A 22,254-nucleotide genomic window follows, 5' to 3' on the forward strand; every position below is an offset into this window, starting at 1 on the left:
AAATAGACAAATAGACTTTGCTTGTCGGAAAAAGGTGATCCCCGGGGACACTGCAGTCGTCATAAATGGGAGACAGTCGTCAAGCATCCAAATGTAAATCACGTGACCGGGGGTTGGGTGGGTGGGTGGGATGCTGATGGTCGCAAATGCGAAAAAGGATCCTAAGTGGCTTTTTTTCAGTGCCATTGCAACTTTGAATGGTCACTAAGCGAACTGTTGTAAGTCAAGGACGACCTGTATTCTGTTAAATAAATAAATACCATTACCATCAGGGACATTAGCTAAGGACCGATGAGAGTTGCAGGCTAAATAGCTTAAATAGAATTGGTTTTAGTTGAAGCTGAGGGCGTTATGTCAGCTCAGCCTGCAGCCATTTAGGGCTCTCTGCAGTTAGGCAAATCTAGAAAATTAGGTTGAGTTAATCCACAATATCTTCACTTTTTAATGTTTGCTCTCTGCATCCCTGAGTAAACACCGTTTGTCGCTGGTCTCTCAACCACATAAGTTGACAGTCCAAAGTCCAGAAAGTTTAGCAATGGGAAAAAAAGAAAGCTTTGCCTACACAAATATTTACCGACTGCTACAGATTATGCTGTCAGGGTTGCAAGTAACACCCCCAACGAAAGAAAACTCCAAGACTAGATGTTCCTCAAAGTTCCATTTTATTAGAGATGTCAAATTGGCACATCTGGGAAAACCCGAATCTGAAAGCTTCCAGGTTTTCCCCACCCAAAGGGAAGTCTAAGTCCCTTCCTCCTGCACCCCACATGTCCATCACATGGTCCAATCAATGCACCATCCCAACTGGAGATGCCTCCCAGTCAGGGGTGCTATTCACTTACCTTCACTGCCAGTTCGCAAATGTGATGCGTGCACGCTTGCTCGCACGTGCCACCTCCGTGAATGCGCAGGATTTTCCGTGCATGCACAGAGTGTCAAAAACGGGATATGATGACATCCGGGCAGGTAGGCAGAACCTCCAGCAGCCGCCGCTACCTGTTCGCCAGAACTGGATAGAACCGGCTGAATACCACCACTGCTCCCAGTCACGCCACTCCAGGTGCAGGCTGAATGTCCTTGACTCCCAGAGAAAAGAATGTTATTATGGCTAGATATCTCTACAACTCCATGCAATCCTCCCTCCCAGTTTCCCACAGCGCTAAGGGTGGCAGCCCTGAAGATCCAGAGAAAAAGATGGCCTCCAGGGCTGACATATGCAGCTCAGGGCAACTTTCTCAAACCTCGAAATACGTTAAACCGCAATACCAATATTTCCATTATACGATTGTGTTGGAGGTATCATTCGGCGAGAAGAAACCATGATACCCGTAGACCAGGCAGCTGATCTCTCTGAGAAGGCGCAAGCCATTTTTTATTTTAAAAGGGGGAAAGTTGGAAACGCCAGAGATAACATCCTCTGCCCCTTGGGATATGATTTTCTTTGTAAATCATATCCCTCCACTCTGTTTAACAAAGGTTAACAATCTTGGGCTTCCGTTTCACCACCTAGTTGCCCCACCTGATTTACTCATGCTTTCCCTATCAACTCATTCTGAGCACAGCCCCTCCGACATTCTCCGCCCTAGCAATAAAGTCTATATAACAGATGGCCATTGACGGAACTGAATTTCTTGCCTAGAGACAGCTGGGTATCAGCGAAATCTGAGGTTTCGGTTCGGGGTTTAAAAAAAGAAAAATACAGGTAAGAGAATGTAAGCCTGTGTGGAAATGTTTGCAAATCCTCTGTGGATGCCAAGTTGGTTTTTGGAGCAGGAAGAAGAATAAATAGGAGTTGAAAAACTTTGAAGCTACCTTCTAGAATTGTGTGTTTCGTTTCCAGCTCATAGATTATGTTAGGTTAAATTGAGCTGCGTGGTTTGTAGTTTATTATGTTAAAAGAAACTAGAAACAACACGGATTTTTTTTTGGGGGGGGGAGTAGGTTAATAGTAGAAAGAAGAATAAGGAAAGGGTGGATCCATTGTGAAGAGAAGAATGATAAGATAGGTGATAGATAGAGAAAGGGTTGATGCCTTAAATCTTCTTGAGGGATCCTGGGTGCTCTCTGAGCTTGACTGTTTTCATACATGCGTTTCATTACCCAACTAGGGAACCTCATCAGTACTAGGGGTGGAGTTTGCTCTTAGTTTATATTCTAGTGCAGGGGTGAAATCCAGCAGGTTCTGACAGGTTCTGGAGAACTGGTAGCGGAAATTTTGAGTAGTTCGGAGAACCAGCAAATACTACCTCTGGCTGTCCCCAGAGTGGGGTGGGAATGGAGATTTTGCAATATCCTTCTCCCAGGAGTGGGGAGGGAATGGGGATTTTGTAGTGTCCTTCCCCTGGAGTGGGGTGGGAATGGAGATTTTGCAATATCCTTCCCCCAGGAGTGGGGAGGGAATGGGGATTTTGCAGTATCCTTTCCCTGGAGTGGGGAGGGAATGGAGCTTTTGCAATATCCTTTCGCTAAGAGTGGGGAGGGAATGGGGATTTTGCAGTATTCTTCCCCAGGAGTGGGGAGGGAATGGGGATTTTACAGTATCCTTCCCAGGGGTGAAATGCTCCCGGTTCGAACTTGGTGGGCGTGGCAGTATCCTTTCCCTGCCACGCCCACCAAGCCACACCCTCCAAGCCACACCACGCCCACCAAGCCACGCCCACAGAACCGGTAGTAAAAAAAATTGGATTTCACCACTGTTCTAGTGGCTTGTCCTGTCGTGTTGATGGGGATTGTCGTAGAAGTTCTTTGGTTGGGCTGCTTACTGTTGACTTGTTTGGCAATTCCTTGATTGAGGTATTCTTTATATTTGATTGTTGGTCTGGTGTTAACATGATGTTCATCAAATCTTCATTTCCGTCTTCTCTCCGGCAGAAAACTGGGTTCAGATGAACTCCAGCAGAGCCATCTTATGTCTTTGGAGGATATTCTCAATCATACAGGTCACGGTCCCTAGCTGATACAACAAAGGTGATTAGGGGACTGGAGGCTAAAACATATAAAGAACAGATGCAGGAACTGGGTATGTCTAGTTTGATAAAAAGAAGGACTAGGGGCAGGGGTGAAATGCTCCCAGTTCGGACCGGATCACCTGATCCGGTAGCGATGGCAGCAGGTGGTTTGGAGAACTGGTAGCAAAAATTCCTGCCCCCCCACCCCCCAATGCGCAGCTGAGCTGTGCGATCATCAGAGGATTTTTTTTTTTTTACTTTGAACAGCATTTTTTCTACAACCTCTTCGGCTGAAAAAATGCTTTTAAAAGTAAAAAAAAAAAGCCTCTGATGATCGCGCGGCTCAGCTGGGATCGTCAGAGCCTTTTAAAAGTATTTTTTAAACAACCTCTTCGGCCAAAGAGGTTGTTAAGAAAATGCTTTTAAAAGTAATAAAAAGAGAAGAAGTTGGCCACGCCCACCCAATCACATTACCCCCCCACCAAGCCACATCCACAGAACCGGTAATAACAAATTTTACATTTCACCACTGACTAGGGGGTGACATGATAGCAGTGTTCCAATATCACAGGGGCTGCCCCAAAGAAGAGGGAGACAAGCTATTCTCCAAAGCACCTGAACAAGAAGCAATGGATGGAAACTAATTAAGGAGAGAAGCAACCTAGAACTAAGGAGAAATTTCCTGACAGTGAGAACAATTAATAAATGGAACAACTTGCCTCCAGAAGTTGTAAATGTTCCAACACTGGAAGTTTTTATGAAGATGTTGGATAACCATTTGTCTGAAGTGATGTAGTATTTCTTGCCTAAGCAGGGGGTTGGACTAGAAGACCTCCGTTCCGTTCCATTCCATTCTTCATTCCATTCTTCTATTCTATTCTATTCTATTCTATTCTATTCTATTCTATTCTATTCTATTCTATTCTATTCTATTCTATTCCATTCTTCATTCCATTATTCTATTCTATTCTGTTCTGTTCCGTTCCGTTCCGTTCCGTTCCATTCTATTCTTCAATCCATCTATTCTATTCTATTCTATTCTATTCTATTCTATTCTATTCTATTCTATTCTATTCTATTCTATTCCATTCCATTCCATTCCATTCTTCATTCCATTATTCTATTCTATTCTGTTCCGTTCCATTCCGTTCCGTTCCATTCCATTCCACTCTATTCTATTCTTCAATCCATTATTCTATTCTATTCTATTCTATTCTATTCTATTCTATTCTATTCTATTCTATTCTATTCTATTCTATTCTATTCTTTTCTATGATGAACGTAGTACAGATTTGTTATTCAACTTAGCTAAGTTTTATCTGTGGAAAAAAAAGGATTGTAGGAAAATCTACCGAATACGGTAGCAAGCAAGAGTGAGGGGAAAAAAATACCCCGTTACGCTTTGTAGAAGTCTGCAAAACATGTTTTCTTAAAAACAAAAAACGGAACTGGAAGCTGAAGGCAAACTTCAGGGGGCTGCCTTCATGTCAGCCTGTGCCGCGAAGAAGCCGCACTACAAATGCAAAAAAAAAAAAAAACCCCAACAACAACCCAACAACACATAACTCAGCGGCGCCGAAGGACGAGGCGCTAGTTAGAAGTGAGCTGCCTTGAAATCAATGGGATTTTCTTTCAACTGAATGTTTTTAGGATTGGATGTTAAGCTCATCGATTGTAGGCAACCCAAAGCTCAGTTAAATGTTTAATTCCCATTGATTGCAATAGGGGTTTTTTTCTCTCTCTCTCTTCATGAAAATCTCGTGGAACCTTGGAGGCTAACTTGGTTATTGTAGCCTGGGGTTTTCTCTTACTATAACAGATATATCTTCATGAATTCACTTCTCCTAAAACAAGGTTACCAGTGAGCAATTTAAAAAGCAACCAAAGAGAGAGAGAGAAAGAGCGAGAGAGAAAACAATTGGAGCGTTTTTGCTTTTCTCAGAGGTCTATGCTGTAGAGATCAGAAGGTGATCATGGAGAGAGAACCAACTGTCTGTGAAGTCCTGAAGCTTGGCAGCAGGGCCTTATTATTTATTTTTTATTTATTTTTTTATTTGATTTATATGCCACCCTTCTCCGGAGACTCAGGGCGGCTTACAATGCGTTAAGCAATAGCCTTCATACTTTTGTATATTTTATACAAAGTCAGCTTATTGCTCCCACAATCTGGGTCCTCATTTTACCTACCTTAGAAAGGATGGAAGGCTGAGTCAACCTTGAGCCTGGTGAGATTTGAACTTATTCAAATGTTGGCACCCATTTTGTTTTGTTTTTTAAATCTGGGATGGCAAAAATCATCCACTATCCACCCGGGCACTATGCTGTCCTATTTAGCCATGTTTTCCAAGCCGCACACATGTGTACAAGCCATGCACGTGAGCAAGCCGCGCACGCTCACATTTTCGGTGCGCGGCGAACCTGTGGTAAAATTTTGTGAAACCCACCTCTGAGGCTAAATATAAGTAGCCCTCAAGTTAGGATCACAACTGAGCACACACAAAAAATGACGTTGCCGGCGAACCTGTGGTAAAATTTTGGGAAACCCACCTCTGAGGCTAAATATAAGTAGCCCTCAAGTTAGGATCACAACTGAGCACACAACAAAAGATGACGTTGCCAAGTGAAACATTTGTCAAGTGAATTTTCCCCTGTTTTACGACTTTTCTGGCCACTGTTGTTAAGTGAATCGTTGCATTTGTTATAAGCTAGTAACATGGTTGTTAAGTGAACGTGGCTCCCCCCCCTTAACTTGGCTTGTCAGAAGAAGATCGCAAAAGGGGATCACATGGTACACACACACACACACACGGGACAATGCGACCATCGTAAATATGAGCCCGTTGCCAAGTGGCTGAATTTTGATCACCTCACTGTGGAGATGGTCGTAAGTGTGAAAAACGGCCATACGTTGCTTTTTTCGGTCCCGTTGTAACTTTGAACGGTCACTAAACGAAATGTTGTAAGTTGAGGAGTACCTGTATTGCTCATTCATATGGATTGTGGGTGGAGTAGAATCTGGGTCTCCTTAGTCCAGCACCTTCCCTGTTGTACCACGCTGGCTCTTATTTTGGTAGAGGTCAATGGAAGGAGAAGTTATTTGCAGAAACTCAAACTTATCAGCGCCCGCATGACCAAAACTCTGGATAACAAAGAAATGGTGTCCCACCCTTCAGGGTGTGAAGCTCCACCCTTCCATTTTCTCCTGCTCACCATTCCTTTCGATTCAGATAACCACACCACACCTGATTAGGCCCCACGTCATAAGCGTTCAACGTTTCATTGGAGGAGGGACCACTACAGACCTGGCCACCAGATTTGCAAAAAGGGGTTAGGTATGGATGTAGAAAAGGGACGCAGTGGCTCAGTGGCTAAGACACTGAGCTTGTCGATTGAAAGGTCGGCAGTTCAGCGGTTCGAATCCCTAGCGCCGCGTAATGGGGTGAGCTCCCGTTACTTGTCCCAGCTTCTGCCAACCTAGCAGTTCGAAAGCAAATAAAAAATGCAAGTAGAAAAATAGGGACCACCTTTGGTGGGAAGGTAACAGCGTTCCGTGCGCCTTTGGTGTTTAGTCATGCCGGCCACATGACCACGGAGACATCTTCGGACAGCGCTGGCTCTTCGACTTGGAAACAGAGATGAGCACCGCCCCCAAGAGTCAGGAACGACTAGCACGTATGTGCGAGGGGAACCTTTATCATTATCTTTTATGGATGTAGAGGGAAGTTCTTGCTCACAAACCACCATCCCAGACACTCAGATGTCTGTGGAACTCCCTGAGCTGGGATGTTTGTTTGCAGATGCGTCGTTACCAAAGTTTACTGGGCTGGCAGAGGAATTTAGCTGAGCTCATAAAACCCACCAGGCTGAGCTAAACTGGCCTTGTCTAGTTTATGGGTTATGATGGTGTTGTGTAAGCCTACGTGTTGTCCTCAGATGCATTGGATAAGCCATCATGTTAAACCAGGTTAAGTTTTATTTCAGTACCATATGTGCCAAAGTAAACAAAATGAGTTTTTTTTAAAACAGTGTCTAGTTGTTTTGGCATGCATGATTTGAAAACGTCTCCCCAAAAACCAGGCATGGTAGAGAACAGCCTATCCTACCTGAACTGAACCAGCAGCTGGTCTACCTGTCCCACCTCGTGTTTGTGGGAAATAAATATGCCAGGGCATCTGTGTCGCTTGATTTTTTTATTACAAACAAGTCTTAACTGAATGCTGTCCAAACGCCTCCAGTTTGACCATGGTGCTACCACAAAACAAACAATTAAAACAAAGAGGCCCTTCCTTTTCCCCGGTGTAGCTCTGAGAAGGTGATTTTTTCCCCCTCTCCTGCTCTATGACTATCAGCTTCTCTTGGGTGTGATGGGAATATTTATGTCTCAAAGCTGTTCCTCAAACAGATATTTACAATCGAGGTCTTGTACCGTTCAGAGAAAGGTGTGTTGCCTTGCGCAAAATATTCATGGGGATGGACTGGGGCACAAATGGGATTGCTCTCGGAGAAACTTCTCACATTCCCTCCTCCCCGGAGGGGAAGAATTCAAAAGAAGAGCTCATGGGAATGGACCACAGCCACAACATGGCCTGAATAGCAATGCCAGGGGAGGCCCAATCACTTCTGGATTGGCGCATGCATCTCCCACACTATAAAAAAGATGTTGAGACTCTAGAAAGAGTGCAGAAAAGAGCAACCAAGATGATTAGGGGACTGGAGACTAAAACATATGAAGAACGGTTTGCAGGAACTGGGCATAGCTAGTCTAGTGAAGAGAAGGACCAGGGGAGAGAGGATAGCAGTCTTCCGATATTTGAGGGGCTGCCACAGAGATGTCAAGCTATTTTCCAAAGCACCTGAAGGCCAGATAGAAACTGATCAAGGAGAGATTCAACCTAGAAATAAGGAGAAATTTTCTGACAGTGAGAACAATCAACCCATGGAACAGAAGTTGCCTCTGGAAGTTGTGGGAGCTTCATCACTGGAGGCTTTCAAGAGAAGATTGGACTACCATTTGTTGGGGATGCTGTAGACTCTCTTGCTTGGGTGAGGAGGGTTGGACTAGACGACCTACAAGATTCCTTCCAACCCTGTTCATTTATCAATCATACAAAGGGTGTATAGGCTGACCATTCCCATCAGCTGTCACAAGGTGCCCTGAATGAGGGGGCATAGGAAGGGTGGGGGGTAGTGACAGTAATCCCAATCTCTCAAGAGACTCTAAAAGTTGGAGCTAATACTTATGGGTGAGCTTTGTGTCTGGGCTGCTTGGCAAGGGTGACAAACTGTCAGGGCGCAATTTTAATGTCGCAGGGATGGGAAGAAAGGTTGACAGAGTCCGATCCTAGGTAGAGGCAGATATTTCTCTCTCTGGGCACACTGGGGGAAAAAACTCCGCCTTGGCAACAGAAAGGGCATCGGGCCAGTAAAGACTCTGCTAGCTCCATTCAGTTGCCCAGACTCCACCCCGCGAGGGATTATGGGGTCGTTGAAAAAGGATGATGAGGGATGGGAAGAAATGTTGCCAGTTGTGAAACTGGTTGCCAAGTCTCTCAAGACCCAAAGATTTCTTGGAGCTGATGGGGTAATCAAAATAATTGGTCTTCCTGTCCTCCTCCTCCTCCTCTTTCCTGTCTTTCTGGCCCTCCTCCTTCCTTCCTTCCTTCCTTCCTTCCTTCCTTCCTTCCTTCCTTCCTTCCTTCCTTCCTTCCTTCCTTCCTTCCTAGGGTTAACATGGCCTATCAATCGGAGGTGATCATTGATGCTCAGCCGCAACCTGCAGGCACCAGCTACACGTTCAATAATCAAGGAAGCTGGAATTCAGAGCTGTGTGACTGCTTTTCTGACATGGGCATCTGTGAGTAATGGAGGCATTTGGGGATGCAAAGGCATGGGGGGGGGGAATCTCTCATGGCTGGGCTTTACATGGGAAAAGCAAGGACCATGAAAGGGTCAAACATGTCAAGATGGCAGCCACAAATGCGCAATCCTTTTCTGTGAATTGTATTTTGGCTTTTTTTCCACCCCAAACCACTTCAAATCATCATTGTTTAATGACCCCATAATCCCTTGCGGGGTGGAATCTAGGCAACTGAATGGAGCTGAGTGTTTACTGGCCGGATGCCTTTCCTGTCGCCAATCCAGAGTTTTGTTCAGCAAATATATTCTCATTGTGCCCAGAGAGAGAGAAATATCTGCCTCTACCTAGGATCAAACTCACAGCCTCCTGATTGTGGCGAGAGCTCCACCTCTAGGCCACCGCACCACTCTTTCAACTCCATCGCAAATACCCTAGCTCAAATCATAAATGCAGGTAGTCCATGACTCACAACCATAAATTGAGCCCAAAATTTCAGTTGCTAAGCAAGACAGTTGTTAAGTGAGTCGGGCTTCTCCATTGATTTTGCTTGTCAGAAGGTCACAAAAGGTGATCCCGTGATCCCAGGACAATACAACCGTCATAAATAAAAGCCAGTTTCCAAGTGTCTGAATTTTGATCACATGATCATGGGGATGCTGCAAGGGTCGTAACTATGAAAAGCGGTCATAAATCAGCACCGTAGTAACTTCAAACGGTCATTAAAGTAATGGTTGTTTAGTGTCTGGCTGGGGAATTCTGGGAATTGAAGTCCACAAATCTTTATTCATTACAGTTTTCTTTATTGTATTTATTTATTAGTTTATGAGTGGTGCAGTGGCCTAGAGGTGGAGCTCTCACCTCACAATCAGGAGGCTGTGTGTTCGATCCTAGGTAGAGGCAGATATTTCTCTCTCTCTCTGGGCACAATGAGAATATATCTGCTGAACAAAACTCCGCATTGGCAACAGGAAGGGCATCCGGTCATTAAACACTCAGCTCCATTCAGTTGGCCAGACTCCACCCTGCAAGGGATTATGGGGTCAGAAAAAGGAGATGGTGATGATTTATTTATTAGTTTATAATATATAATACAAAAATAGAAAAGATGACAGGAGGAAAATAAGGGGGGGGAAGGGAAGGGAAAAGTGTGGGAAAAAGGGAAAAAAAGAAAGAAAAGGTGTTGACTTCCTACTCCCTTTGGTGCAGTAGAATAAGATAATAACATCAAGGCTCAACTTTTTACTTTTACATAATAGTTTAAACTAGCCATTTCTGTAACAGCAAACCTATTCATCGTAAAACCCAAAATCAAAGTTTCATTCCCCCCCCCACCTCAAACACAAAATCCAGAAACAGTTTCTGAAGGCCACAAGTCTTAAAAGTTGCCAAGTTTGGACACTCCTGAACTACAGCTTGGATAGTAGATATCTAAGGGGAAGAAAGTCATCTGTCGTCTTTATTTGTCTCTCAAGGAATTTGGGAGAGAACCTCACACCCTCTTCCTTCCTTTTCTCCAGGTCTTTGTGCCACTTTTATACCCTGTGTTCTTGCCTGTCGGGTCTCGGAACAAGCCGGGGAATCCTTCTGCCTCCCATTTTTGCCAGGCTCTCTGATCGCCCTCCGTACAGGAGTGCGTGGAAAATACCGTATTCAGGTAAAAGGCAGAACGTCAAAAATAAAAATGCAAATTGAGTTTGGGGATAGAGGGTGGCTGGGACCGGATGTGACTATGCCTCTTTTCTTCCCTAAAGAGACAAAAGAGGAAGTCACCCTCCAGTGGTGGGTTTCAAATTATTCCACCACCGGTTCGCCGAAAATGTGAGCGCGCGTGCATGGCTTCCGTTACGCGGCGAGGCTCGACCAAGCAGCCTGCTCCCCACTATCTCTGCAAGCGGGAGCGAGCGGTTCACCGAACTACTCAAAATTTCTGCTACCGATTCACCCGAACCGGTCTGAACCGTCTGAATAACACCTCTGTCGCCCTCCCCTCCTTCCTTCTTGATTCTCATCATGAGGTCCAGCCTCATCACTGACCCCCCTGTTTTAACTCAACCCTTTTTTTTTCCGCCCAGGGGTCTATCTGCGAAGACTGGATGATCATGTCGTGCTGCCCACTGTGTGGACTCTGTCAGATGGCAAGAGAGTTGAACAGGAACTGAGAAGACAGAGAAGAGGTGGCCAGACTTCACTCTGGAGAAAGCAAAGGAAGAGTGGAAGAAATGAGTCAAGGGGGACAAAGCTAGCGCTGACAGATCTGAAGTGAGAAAAAAAAGAGGACAGAAGATTACAACGGGATTAATTTTCCTATCTCTTTGTTGACTAGAGTTTGAAACTCCACAATGCAAAATCCTGCAAAAAAAAAAAAAAAAGAATATGCACCCAAACCTATAACCACACACACATATATTATAGGAGAAATGAGATTTAAATTTTTTACACTCTGTAAGGATTAGATATAATTATGAGTAAGAATGATAAATCATAATTATCTTCTAGCAGTTGCTTTCTTTCTCTCTGGTGTCATCTAGTGGTCATCCAGAATCTTGCAGACCAGATCTGATCTGTCTGGTCCAGGGGTTTTCAAACTTGACAACTTTTAAGACTTGTGGATTTCAACTCCCAGAATTCTTCCATGCAGGCTGGGGAATTTGGGGAGTTGAGGTCCACGAGTCTTAAAATTGCCAACTTTGGAGAGACCCTAGATTGAACTAGAAGATTCAAGCTGCCTCTTGGTGCTAACAAAAGAGGAATATTCAATAAGCAGGGATTTTAATGTTTATTCCGTCATTTCCACCTTGAAATCTATGTCCTAATAAATCCTGATCTAAGACTCTGCTCGTTTTTTTTTTTAAAAAAATAATTGCTACTTTTGGAAATGGAAACTGCTGTGTGCTTTTGGACAGCTTGGTAATGTGTTTATGTTTGAGAAAACCTCTCCTGGGTTGTTCTTTTCCTCCATTAAATGTGTCGAAATCAGTTGATTTTTATGGCTATAATTGAACATTTCAACACTTTTGAGAATGGCCGATGGCCGGATTCCGAAAGATCTCCTGGATGGAGAATTAGTGCAGGGAAAGCGCCTCAGAGGGAGACCACAGCTGCGATATAAGGATATCTGCAAGAGGGACCTAAAGGCCCTGGGAATGGACATTAACCACTGGGAAACCTTGACCTCCGATCGTTCAGCTTGGAGGCTAAAGACGCAGCATGGCCTTCTCCAATTCGAAGAGACCCTTATTCGACAGGCTGAGGCAAAGAGGCAGTCCAGGAATCAGCGAAATCTGGGGGCTGGGCAGGGGACAGAATATATCTGCCCTCAGCGTGGAAGGGATTGCAACTCTCCAATTGACCTTTTTAGTCACACTAGATTAGTGTTTCTCAACCTTGGTAGCTTGAAGATGGGTGGACTTCAACTCCCAGAATCTCCCAGCCAGCAACGCTGGCTGGGGGATTCTGGGAGTTGAAGTCCACCCATCTTCAAGCTTCCAAGGTTGAGAAACACTGCACTAGATGGTGTTTTAGGACCTCTTTCCAGAGCACGATACCATCGTCTCTTGAGACTGAAGGATGCCAATGCCAGAAACCCCTCTGTAGACTAACACAGTTCTTCTACAATGTCTGTGCTGAAGTTATGAATCAGAAAGCCCAACCAGTTTTTGTTCTGGTTTTCTTGACAGAAAGAAAAACAAGATTTCATCTGCTGACTGGAAAAAATAACAATAAGATTTTCCTAACCATATTGCAATTGGCTGAATGCGTACAACAAAATGCAGAACTGAAGACACGTCAGGAATTAGTCATGCCTGAATCTAGCCGTTATAAAAATAAGGATTATAACTAACAACCCACGGTTAGCATTTTACCACGCATGCATTTATTCTGACTTTAAAATTGAAAGCTCGTAACTATTTAACCAGGATACAGATACAGAACAGGAAGTGGAGTCCCGGGAACCAAAATATGTGTTTTTTTTTACAAAGCAAGTGAACTAGAATATCATTGCTAACAGAGCCTGGATAGCTCTGCAGACAGGTACTGTGATTTAACATCAGCTGTTTGCAATTAAAGTAAGTTCGAATCTCGCCAGGCTTAAGGTTGACTCAGCCTTCCATCCTTTCTAAGGTAGGTAAATTGAGGACCCAGTTTGTGGGGGCAATAAGCTGACTTTGTATAAAAAATATACAAAAGTATGAAGGCTATTGCTTAACTCACTGTAAGCCGCCCTGAGTCTCCGGAGAACGGCGGCATATAAATCAAATTAAAAAAAACAAAACAGTTGCTGTAGCAATGACAAATCTCAGTCAGTATTATTTGCAAATGTCCAAGACTACACCACCCATCATCCTGAGTCAGTAATAGCTTTCAAGGTAAGAGCAGCGGGTTGGAGAAAAGGAAAGGCGTGATCCTGTTATTTTCTGCTCTGCATTAAACACGGTCAATAAACATTATTTGTTTTCAAGGATAGATATTAGAACAAAAAACTGGCTACGGGCTGCTATTGACGCAAATGGCAGAGCTCGCCAGTAGACGGCCAACAAAAGACTCTATTTCCCAGTAGGCTCCGCGCCTAGGAAAGTAAACATCCGCGCTCCACCCCGCCCTCCCTTTGCCACGCAGACCGATCGCTTCCGCCCAGGAGCTGCATTGGGTTCTGTTAAGAGGTGAGCGGGGTTCTGTTGCCAGGGGCAACCCCGGATGCAGGAGAGACTGGACCGCGCAGCATCGGAGGGACCTTTTTTTTTGTCCCTGGTCGTGGATGCCTGGGAAGAGAAACGGTTTTTCGGGGGCGGCCAAGTTCTTTTTGCCAGTTTGCGGACGGAAACCTGGGAGACACACCCTGGATTCAGGGGACAGCCCAACCATGAGCTCGGTTTAGAATTGGGCGCCCCATATGGGGCGGTGGGCTCATCCTGAGAGGGGGTGCAAAGGATGGGGCGTATCCAGTCTCCAGCGCTGGCCGGATAAAAGCCTGTGACAGAGGCCCATATTAGCTGTTTTAAAGAAAGAGAGAGAGAGGAAGGGCAAGGAAAGAAGAAGATAAGGGGTATTTACTAAAGACACGAGAGATTATAAAATGGTGTATTTTATGTGTTATTTTAGTGCAATTGCCTGATGGGAGGTAATATGGTGTGATGGTGCCAGCATCAGGCTAGAAACTGGGGGTCAGTGAGTTCTTGTTCAGCCTTAGGTATGAAAGCTGGCTGGGGGACTTTGGGCCAATCACCAGGAGATGGTGAGTTCTAGTCCTGCCTTAGATATGAAAACCAGTTGAATGACTTTGGGCAAAATCACCTGGAGATGGTGAGTTCTAATCCTGCCTTAGGCATGAAAGCTGGCTGGGGGACTTTGGGCCAATCACCAAGAGAATGTGAGTTCTAGTTCTCCCTTAGGATGAAAGTCGGCTGGGTGACTTTGGGTCAGTCACCAGGAGAATGTGAGTACTAGTTCCACCTTAGGCATGAAAGCAACTGGGGGGTGTATTTATTTGTTTGTTTGTTTGTATCCCAGCTTTATTATTTTTACAAATAAATCAAGGCGGTAAATATATCCAACATACCTTCTTTCATCCTCTTATTTTCCCTACAACAACAACAACCCTGTGAGGTGGATTTGGACCAATCATTAGTAAATTGTGAGTTCTAGTCCCATGTTAGGCATGAAAGCTGGCTTGGATGACTTTGAGCCAAAGCCTGTTTTTTTTTTGTTTGTTTGTTTGTTTTTGCTAGCAAGCAATGAATAAGATGTGCTTTCATAGCAGGTGAGGTGAGGTTATGCATTGAAGTCACTCTGGAAGGTCTGTCGTGCAGCAATGTATCAAGTATGTAAAGGAAGTCTATGGAGATTCTCAGTCATCCAAGTCATGGTTGTCCCAAAGGTGCTCTTTTTTCAAGAGTTAACTGGACTTTCTGTTTTTTCTTTGAAGACGTTTCGCTTCTCATCCAAGAAAGAGAGAGCTGAAGAAACTGCTTGGATGAGAAGCAAAACGTCTTCAAAGAAAACCCAGAAAGTCCAGTTGACTCTTGAAAAAAGGGACCATTATGTAAAGGAAGGGAATGGGCCTCTAAATGACATCATTACTGTGGATAACATCATGAGGCAGGGTCGGTTTTGAGCCTCAACCAATCAGTATTGTGCCTGACTCCCATATCTGTCTTTCTGTACAGCTTCTCAGTCTTAATTTACCATGGCTGGTAAAACTGGACCAGAACATCTCTTTAATGCAGCCACTGAAGTCGAGACCACAGGAGCATTGTTGAGCAACAAGTAAGTTATGAGAAAATCATTTTGCTTTTCCTAGCTGAAGTGTTGCATACAACTCCTATCCTTCCCAGCCATCACAGCTAAGAGACATGCTGGCTCAAGAGGAATTGTGGGGTTCCTGGTGCTGTCTGAGCTTGGTTGTTTTCTTGCAGACATTTCGTTACTCAACTAGGTAGCATCATCCGTGCTAGAAGGGAGCAGGATTTGATTGGGGTTTTGTTTATTTATTTTTATTGTTGGTCTAGTGTTAATTTCTGCTCAACTGGGTGTTGATTGCTGGTGAGGAAATGTTTGGGTCTCTTTCTTTCCTTTCTGGCATTTTGATTGTCTTTTTGGAATGGTGTATAAACGTTGTTTATCTCTATGGGCCTGTCGATGGCCGATTTGTCTGAGTGAAATTCCTCAAGAGGAATTGTCATTTAACATTCTGAGGACAACGGAGCTGGAACGCTGCTTTTTAAAAAGAGCTGGGGTCTATGGAGATAGTCATCCAAGTCATGGTTGTCCCAAAGGTGGGTTGTTGTTGTTTTTTTCATGTTTATTTGAAGATCATTCTTCTAATTCTTTCCTGGCCTTCTGACTTTGTCCCTTCCAGGATTAACATCCCAGCACTTTTGCCCCAAGGCCCAGCTAAGGAATGGCTAGATCAGCGTCGGGCTACCATTCGCCCCTGGGCCAACTTCGTGGACCAGAGGCGTTTTGCAAAGCCTCAGAATTTTGGGGAACTGTGTAAACGGCTTGTCCGCAACGTGGAATATTTCCAGAGCAATTATGTCTTTGTCTTCCTGGGACTTATCGTCTATTGCCTGTGAGTAGATTTGATTGCTTCTTTGTTTTACTTGTGTGGGTGATGAATTCTCCTGATTCTGTACTGCAAATATCACTGATGATAGCAATGGCACTTAGACTTATATACCACTTCACAGTGCCTTACAGCCCTCTGTAAGCAGTTTACAGAGTCAGCATATTGCCTCCAACAATTTGGGTCCTCATTTTATCCACCTCGGAAGGATGGGAGGCTGAGTCAACCTTGAGACGGTCAGGATTGAACTTCTGGCAGTGGGCCAGAAGTTAGCCTGCAATGCTACATTCTAACCACTGTGCCCCATGGAAGGGAGGGAGGGAGGGAGGAAGGAAGGAAGGAAGGAAGATAGCAGTAGCACTTAGACTTATATACCGCTTTACAGTGCTTTACAGCCCTCTCTAAGCAGTTTACAGAGTCAGCCTATTTCCCCCAACAATCTGGGTCCTCATTTTATCGACCTCGGAAGGACGGAAGGCTGAGTCAACCTTGAGCCTGGTGAGGTTTGAACTGCTGAATTGCAGGCAGCCGGCAGGCAGCAGAAATAGCCTGCAGTACTGCACTCTCACCACTGTGCCCCCACGGCTCACATACTTTCCACAGACTTTCATTTGTGCAGGGCAATCCCTTGAAAAATGCAACCACCTTTAATACTCACAACCCGTGCAATCAAAACTCTGCTCCCTTGAAACGTGCATTTCGAGAAGACGCTTCTAGCACCTAATTGTGGGAAAGCATGAAGAGGAAATGTGTTTGTCTAAATTCCCTCCTGTAGTTTGCACCCGTGTATGTTTAAAGATGCAAGCAGATCAGCAGAAGATTCCCATTTCTGTGCCCAAGGGCATCGGTGCATAGGGGATAAGGAAGGGTCAAACCACAACGCGCGCATCAGGAGCAGAAAATGACAACTTACATTGTTGCATCCGACATTGGGATGCAAGGATACGCAGCGAGCTTTGCATTGTGACATTGCCACATGCAGTTTGTCATCTTGATGTAACCTCGGTTTGCTACAGATGCCTGACTCTGTTTGTTCTTGGCAATGTCACTGATTCAGTGCTCGCTTGGATAAAATCCTGTCTACAATATACATCAAGGGAAAGGATTCTGAGTGGCCTATAACTCAGACACATTAGGGAGAATTCGGGGCCTAGTAGATAATCCCCCTTTTGTTCCTGGGTATATATAATTTTATAGATTTTATTTATTATTTGTAGAGCTTTTAGAAAATAACCACCAAGGAAGACCTGTAAAGGAATTAATACACTACCAGAATATATAAGTAATGATTAGGGGACTGGAGGCTAAAACATATAAAGAACGGTTGCAGGAACTGGTATGTCTAATTGGATGAAAAGAAGGACTATGGGTGACATGATAGCAGTGTTCCAATATCTCAGGGGCTGCCATAACCCAACCAAATTACTTCCAAGAAGCAATAGATTTTTTATCAATGAAGAGAGGGAATAATGTGACACTGACCAAGTCGATCATGAAAAGAAAAGGTATGTCTAGTTTGATGAAAAAAAGGACTAGGGGTGACATGATAGCAGTGTTCCAATATCTCAGGGGCTGCCCCAAAGAAGAAGGAGTCAAGCTATTCTCCAAACCACCTGAGGGCAGGACAAGAAGCAATGGGGGAAAACTAATCAAGGAGAGAAGCAACTTAGAACTAAGGAGAAATTTCCTGACAGTTAGAACAATTAATCAATGGAACAACTTGCCTCCAGAAGTTGTGAATGCTTCAACACTGGAAGTTTTTAAGAAGATGTTGGATAACCATTTGTCTGAAGTGGTGTAGGGTTTCCTGCCTAAGCAGGGGGTTGGACTAGAAGACCTCCAAGGTCCCTTCCAACTCTGTTATTCTATTCTATTCTATTCTATTCTATTCTATTCTATTCTATTCTATTCTATTCTATTCTATTCTATTCTATTCTATTCTATTCTATTCTATTCTATTCTATTCTATTCTAGTGTATATGTATAAAAGTCTTCCATTCTAAGTGGGTTCAGTCAGGTTTTATTAATTCAATTTTAATTCCATGGAATTAGCAAGAAAATTAGGGTGCTCCTCCGTGTTGTTTCGTGATGCGTTTAACTCCACTGGTCTTTCCTTCTCACCCGTTAGCATCACCTCACCTTTACTTCTGATTGCGCTTGCTGTGTTCTTTGGGGCTTGTTACATCATGTACTTGAAGACCCAACAGTCACAGCTTGTTCTGCTCGGTAAGTAGCAACCTTTTGCTCCCATGGGGCTTTGCTGGCTGGGGAATTCTGGGAATTGAAGTCCTCCAGGCTTAAAGTTGCCAAAGTTGGAGACCCCTGCCTTAGATAGCTCACTTAAAAGCATTCTCTTGACAACAAGTCCTTGAAAGCTACAGTTCCAAGAATAACCACCAGATGGTGCTGCACCAACATGAACAGTGTCTGTCTTGCACACATATTTCCATACTTTGCTAGGCTCCAGCCTTCTCACCTATTTCTAAACCACAGAAAGCAAAAATTTGACCTCAAAGCTGGCATCTCTTCGGTCAGGCATTCCAAGCTGCCTCCTTCTCTCTCTTTTTTTAAAAAAAACAATTGGAACCCAGCCTGCTTTCTAACTCAACCGTCTTTCCCTGTAGGGCGAGAACTCAGCACAGCCCATCAATACAGTCTGGCCGGAGCTGTCTCTTTTCCTTTCTTCTGGCTGGCAGGCGCCGGCTCAGCCGTCTTTTGGGTGCTGGGTGAGTAAACAGGAAAACCACCGTTCTGGGTGGACTGCCCTCATCTGCCTTGCGGGCTCCTTGGTGCTTCTCTGAGTTTGGAGGGTTTTTTGCGGATGTTTCATTCCCAAACTAAGTAACATCATCCGTGCTAGAAGGGAGTGAGGTTTGCAGAATGGAGGAGGAGGAGAAGGGGAAAATCAGTGGAGTCCTTGGTGCTCTCTGAGCTTGATTGTTTTCTTCCAGACATTTCATTCCCAAACTAGGTAACATCATCAGTGCTAGAAGGGAATGGGGCTTGCGGAATGGATGAGAAGAAGAAAGGGAGGAGAAAGGGAGGAGGGGGGGGGAATCAGTGGAGTCCTTGGTGCTCTCTGAGCTTGTTGGTTTTCTTGCAGACATTTCATTTATTTATTTATTTATTGGTTCAATTTATATGCCGCCCTTCTCCAGAGACTCAGGGCGGCTTACAACGCGTTAAGCAATAGCCTTCATACTTTTTGTATATACCTGCTTAGTAGGGCTTTTTGGCCCCCCCCTAAGCAGTGTTCTTTTTTATACAAAGTCAGCTTATTGCCTCCACAGTCCGGGTCCTCATTTTACCTACCTCGAAAGGATGGAAGGCTGAGTCAACCTTAAGCCTGGTGAGATTCGAACTCGCAGTAATTGCAGGCAGCTGGTGCTACTTAAAAGCACTTTAATCTGCTGCGCCACCAAGGCTCTTGGGCTCATTCTCAAACTAGGTAACATCATCCGTGCTAGAAGGGAGTGAGGTTTGCAGAATGGATGTAGGAGTAGGAGAAAGGGAGGAGGAGGAGGAGGAGTTCATTGGGGTCCTTGGTGCTCTTTGAGGTTGGTGGTTTTCTTGCAGACGTTTCATTCCCACACGAGGGAACATCATCAGTGCTGGCAAAGAGCACCAAGGGCTCGACAGTTCAACTCTGAGCTACAAATACTCTCTGTTATCATTACTTATCTGTCTTTGCTCATATTTTGAACCATGCATGTTTGATGGCCTTAACCCATTTTTTGATTACCGCTGATGGTCCCTGATCAGGGCTTTGGATATTTTCATTGTTGCCACAGCAACAATTGCAAAGCCTAATTGTAAAATTAAGTGTTCTGATTTTCTCCTCCTGTTGCTTCTTCCTTGCAGAAGAAAACCTAATGCCAATTTAATGCCAGTTTGAAAAGGGGGTGGTGGTGGTGAATACCTTAACTTTACATAGGTCCTTCTCAGGAACTGCAACCCCGTTAAAACCTGCTCTCTGGGATTCTGTTCCATCATACTGTGTGTTTGAATCTTTCCTTCCTTTTCCTTTCTACTCTGGTTCATCCAGTTTTTTGTCCTAAGACAGGGGTGTCAAAACTCAAGGCCCCTGGCCCCGATCCGGCCTGCGGGGTGCTTAGATCTGGCCCATGGGGGCCACCCTGGAAATGAGCATGCAAGAAGGGAGAGGGAAGGAGAAAGGGAAAGAGGAAAGGCAAAGAAAAAGAAGGGAAGATGGGAAGAGAGCAAGGAAGGAAAAACAAGGGAAGAGGGGAAGGAAGAAGAAAGGAGAATGAAGAGGGAAGGAAAAAGAAGAAGGAAGGAAGGAAGGAAGGAAGGAAGGAAGGAAGGAAGGAAGGAAGGAAGGAAGGAAGGAAGGAAGGAAGGAAGGTGTCAGCCCTTCAAGCTGCATTTACTCTAGTGCTGACATAAGGAGAGGCGGAGGCGTCTGGAAAGGGACGTTTGACTTTTCACCTACTTATTTTCCCTGGAGATAATATCCCCTAGGAGATGGGATGGGAGGGGGGAAATTCCTTTGAGCTGGAGCGGTAGATTAGGGGTAGAATGACTTGGAAGATGGCCAATGAGTGCAGGGCAGTGGGGAACGGAAAGGGAGGGTTTTGGGTCTGGAAGTCAGTGTTGGCTTCTATGGAGTCGGATTTTAGAATGTCGTGCTTAATAAATAGGAGTTTTCCTTCAAAGACTTTGTTTGAAATACAATTTATTTGAGACGACTTCGAAACCTGACGGACGGACGGAAGGAAGGAAGGAAGGAAGGAAGGAAGGAAGGAAGGAAGGAGATTATAATGAGAAGGAGGGAGGGTCTGAGGGAAGTCCTGCCTTAGCCCTAACCTGATATGAGTGACGTCGATTGGCCACACCCACCCTGACCACGCCCACTCTGGCCATGCCTACCCAGACCACACACACCCAGCCCTCCCCCCCCCCCCAGATCAAACACAAACGTGATGCGGCCCACAGTGAAATCGAGTTTGACATCCCTGCCCTAAGAGATCCTTAGGAGCTCTTAAGACAAAAAGTCCCATGACTGTGAACCTGAGACGAGGAAGAGCTAGATCGCCCCATGGCCTCCTTTCCCATCGTTTCTCCTATCGTTCTCTTGCAGGTGCCACCTTGGTCGTCATTGGTTCCCACGCCGCCTTCCATGAACTGGAGTCCACGGAGACCGACGACCTGCAGATGGAACCCGTGTAAAAAAAAGAAAAGAAAAGCTGCAGCCCTTCCTCTTGGATCCATGTCTCCCTCCCTCGCCCTCCCCCATTTGCTGTTACATTGCCTATGTATCCAGTGCTGCTATTTCATTCAACGTCAGGATGCCAACTTAGATTGCAATTCCCTCCGAATCTTGAAAACTCCCCGTGGCTAACCCTATGTCGAGGATGTTCTCCAATTTCTGATTTTTTTCAGATATTTCTCCATCTCTGAAAAGTCTTATTCCCGGTGGCCGTGGGCTGTTTTCATTCAGCATATAATAGAATGCTGCTGTTAAGATTCTTTCCTCTGTAGGTTTTTTAGATCCCATCATTGGCATTTCCCAATAGCTTAGAAGCCCCACCTGCAAACCTCCTGCACTCAGCCTCCTCCTGCCTCTGATTGGTTAACATTAAAGAAACGGTGACATCCATGCCTCCTTGTGAGTGTTTTTTTTTTTAAAAATTTTTATTTTATTTAATTTATATACCGCCCTACTCCCGAAGGACTCAGGGCGGTGAACAGCCACAAGATAAAAATACATCACACAAAAGTTAAAAACCATTTAAAAGTACATTAAATAATTTTGGCCCAAAAAACGAATTTAAAAACACCCAATTTGTATAAAACTTAAAAGCAAATTTTAACGGGTACCGCCCAAGGTTGCAGTGACCCACAGGATTACATCAAGCCTTTTATACCTGATGACTCTGCTAAATTCCCTGCCAAGGTCTGCACCTTATTCAGCAGCGCTGCGTCAAAATTACCCTCTCGCAGGTATCGTGCATGGCTGCTGCGCTGGTCTGTCAAGAGATGGAATATAGGAAAAGCAAAGCCATCGAGCTAGATCTCTGCATTTACCCTTCAGAAAATTAATCCAGGCGCTTGACATGGGCTTATTTTTAATAGCTTGGGGGTGCTTCGATATTCCAGCATCGTTAAGGCTGGTTCACACGAGACATAATGAAAAGGCATCTCATCTTACGGAAATCTTTTCCAAAGGTACAGAAGAGATGTTGTTATTTTTTTTTAAAAGCTCCTGTTAGTCTCCTCTGCCATATTACTGCCTCGATTGAGCATACGGGTAGTTCTCGACTTACAACAGTTCATTTAGTGACCTGTTGTGGCCTGTCGGCTGCAGGCCCCTCCAGCAACCGAATCAAATGAGGTAGCATGGGAGTCAGAGTCAGCATCAAGGC

The 22,254-nt window shown here is 44.7% G+C and overlaps 2 protein-coding genes across 4 annotated transcripts; both read left to right on the plus strand.

The window, feature by feature from the left end:
• The first annotated feature begins 1,648 nt into the window (after positions 1-1,648).
• LOC139321174 (cornifelin homolog) lies at positions 1,649-12,555 on the plus strand. Of its 2 annotated transcripts, XR_011600757.1 has the most exons (5): positions 1,649-1,702; positions 8,672-8,802; positions 10,323-10,459; positions 10,878-11,064; positions 12,483-12,555. XR_011600757.1 is itself a non-coding variant. In XM_070949814.1 (4 exons), the coding sequence occupies exons 2-4, from the start codon at positions 8,679-8,681 to the stop codon at positions 10,962-10,964; spliced, it is 348 nt and encodes a 115-aa protein (XP_070805915.1). In that variant the 5' UTR covers positions 1,649-1,702; positions 8,672-8,678; the 3' UTR covers positions 10,965-11,620. The 2 variants fall into 2 exon arrangements, 1 of the variants encoding a protein (XP_070805915.1); XM_070949814.1 differs by lacking the exon at positions 12,483-12,555 and having other exon boundaries at positions 10,878-11,620.
• An 838-nt stretch (positions 12,556-13,393) lies between these two features.
• LOC139321007 (prenylated Rab acceptor protein 1-like) lies at positions 13,394-21,477 on the plus strand. Of its 2 annotated transcripts, none has more exons than XM_070949599.1 (6): positions 13,394-13,466; positions 14,970-15,069; positions 15,662-15,874; positions 17,997-18,094; positions 18,493-18,594; positions 20,970-21,477. In XM_070949599.1, the coding sequence occupies exons 2-6, from the start codon at positions 14,990-14,992 to the stop codon at positions 21,056-21,058; spliced, it is 582 nt and encodes a 193-aa protein (XP_070805700.1). In that variant the 5' UTR covers positions 13,394-13,466; positions 14,970-14,989; the 3' UTR covers positions 21,059-21,477. The 2 variants fall into 2 exon arrangements, with proteins under 2 accessions (XP_070805700.1, XP_070805701.1); XM_070949600.1 differs by lacking the exon at positions 13,394-13,466 and adding an exon at positions 13,524-13,849.
• Positions 21,478-22,254: the final 777 nt, after the last annotated feature.

This window comes from Pituophis catenifer, unplaced genomic scaffold (assembly GCF_029215685.1).
Source record: "Pituophis catenifer annectens isolate HBS135680 unplaced genomic scaffold, rPitCat1.0.hap2 SCAF_9, whole genome shotgun sequence".
Classification (NCBI taxonomy): Eukaryota; Metazoa; Chordata; class Lepidosauria; order Squamata; family Colubridae; genus Pituophis; species Pituophis catenifer.

Coding starts and splice junctions, on each gene's coding strand:
- LOC139321174 (XM_070949814.1), top strand. CDS start 8,679: ATGGCCTATCAATCGGAGGTGATCATTGATGCTCAGCCGCAACCTGCA. Junction 8,803..10,322: donor CTTTTCTGACATGGGCATCT/GTGAGTAATGGA, acceptor CCTTTTCTCCAG/GTCTTTGTGCCACTTTTATA. Junction 10,460..10,877: donor GTGGAAAATACCGTATTCAG/GTAAAAGGCAGA, acceptor TTTTCCGCCCAG/GGGTCTATCTGCGAAGACTG.
- LOC139321007 (XM_070949599.1), top strand. CDS start 14,990: ATGGCTGGTAAAACTGGACCAGAACATCTCTTTAATGCAGCCACTGAA. Junction 15,070..15,661: donor GGAGCATTGTTGAGCAACAA/GTAAGTTATGAG, acceptor TGTCCCTTCCAG/GATTAACATCCCAGCACTTT. Junction 18,595..20,969: donor AGCCGTCTTTTGGGTGCTGG/GTGAGTAAACAG, acceptor GTTCTCTTGCAG/GTGCCACCTTGGTCGTCATT.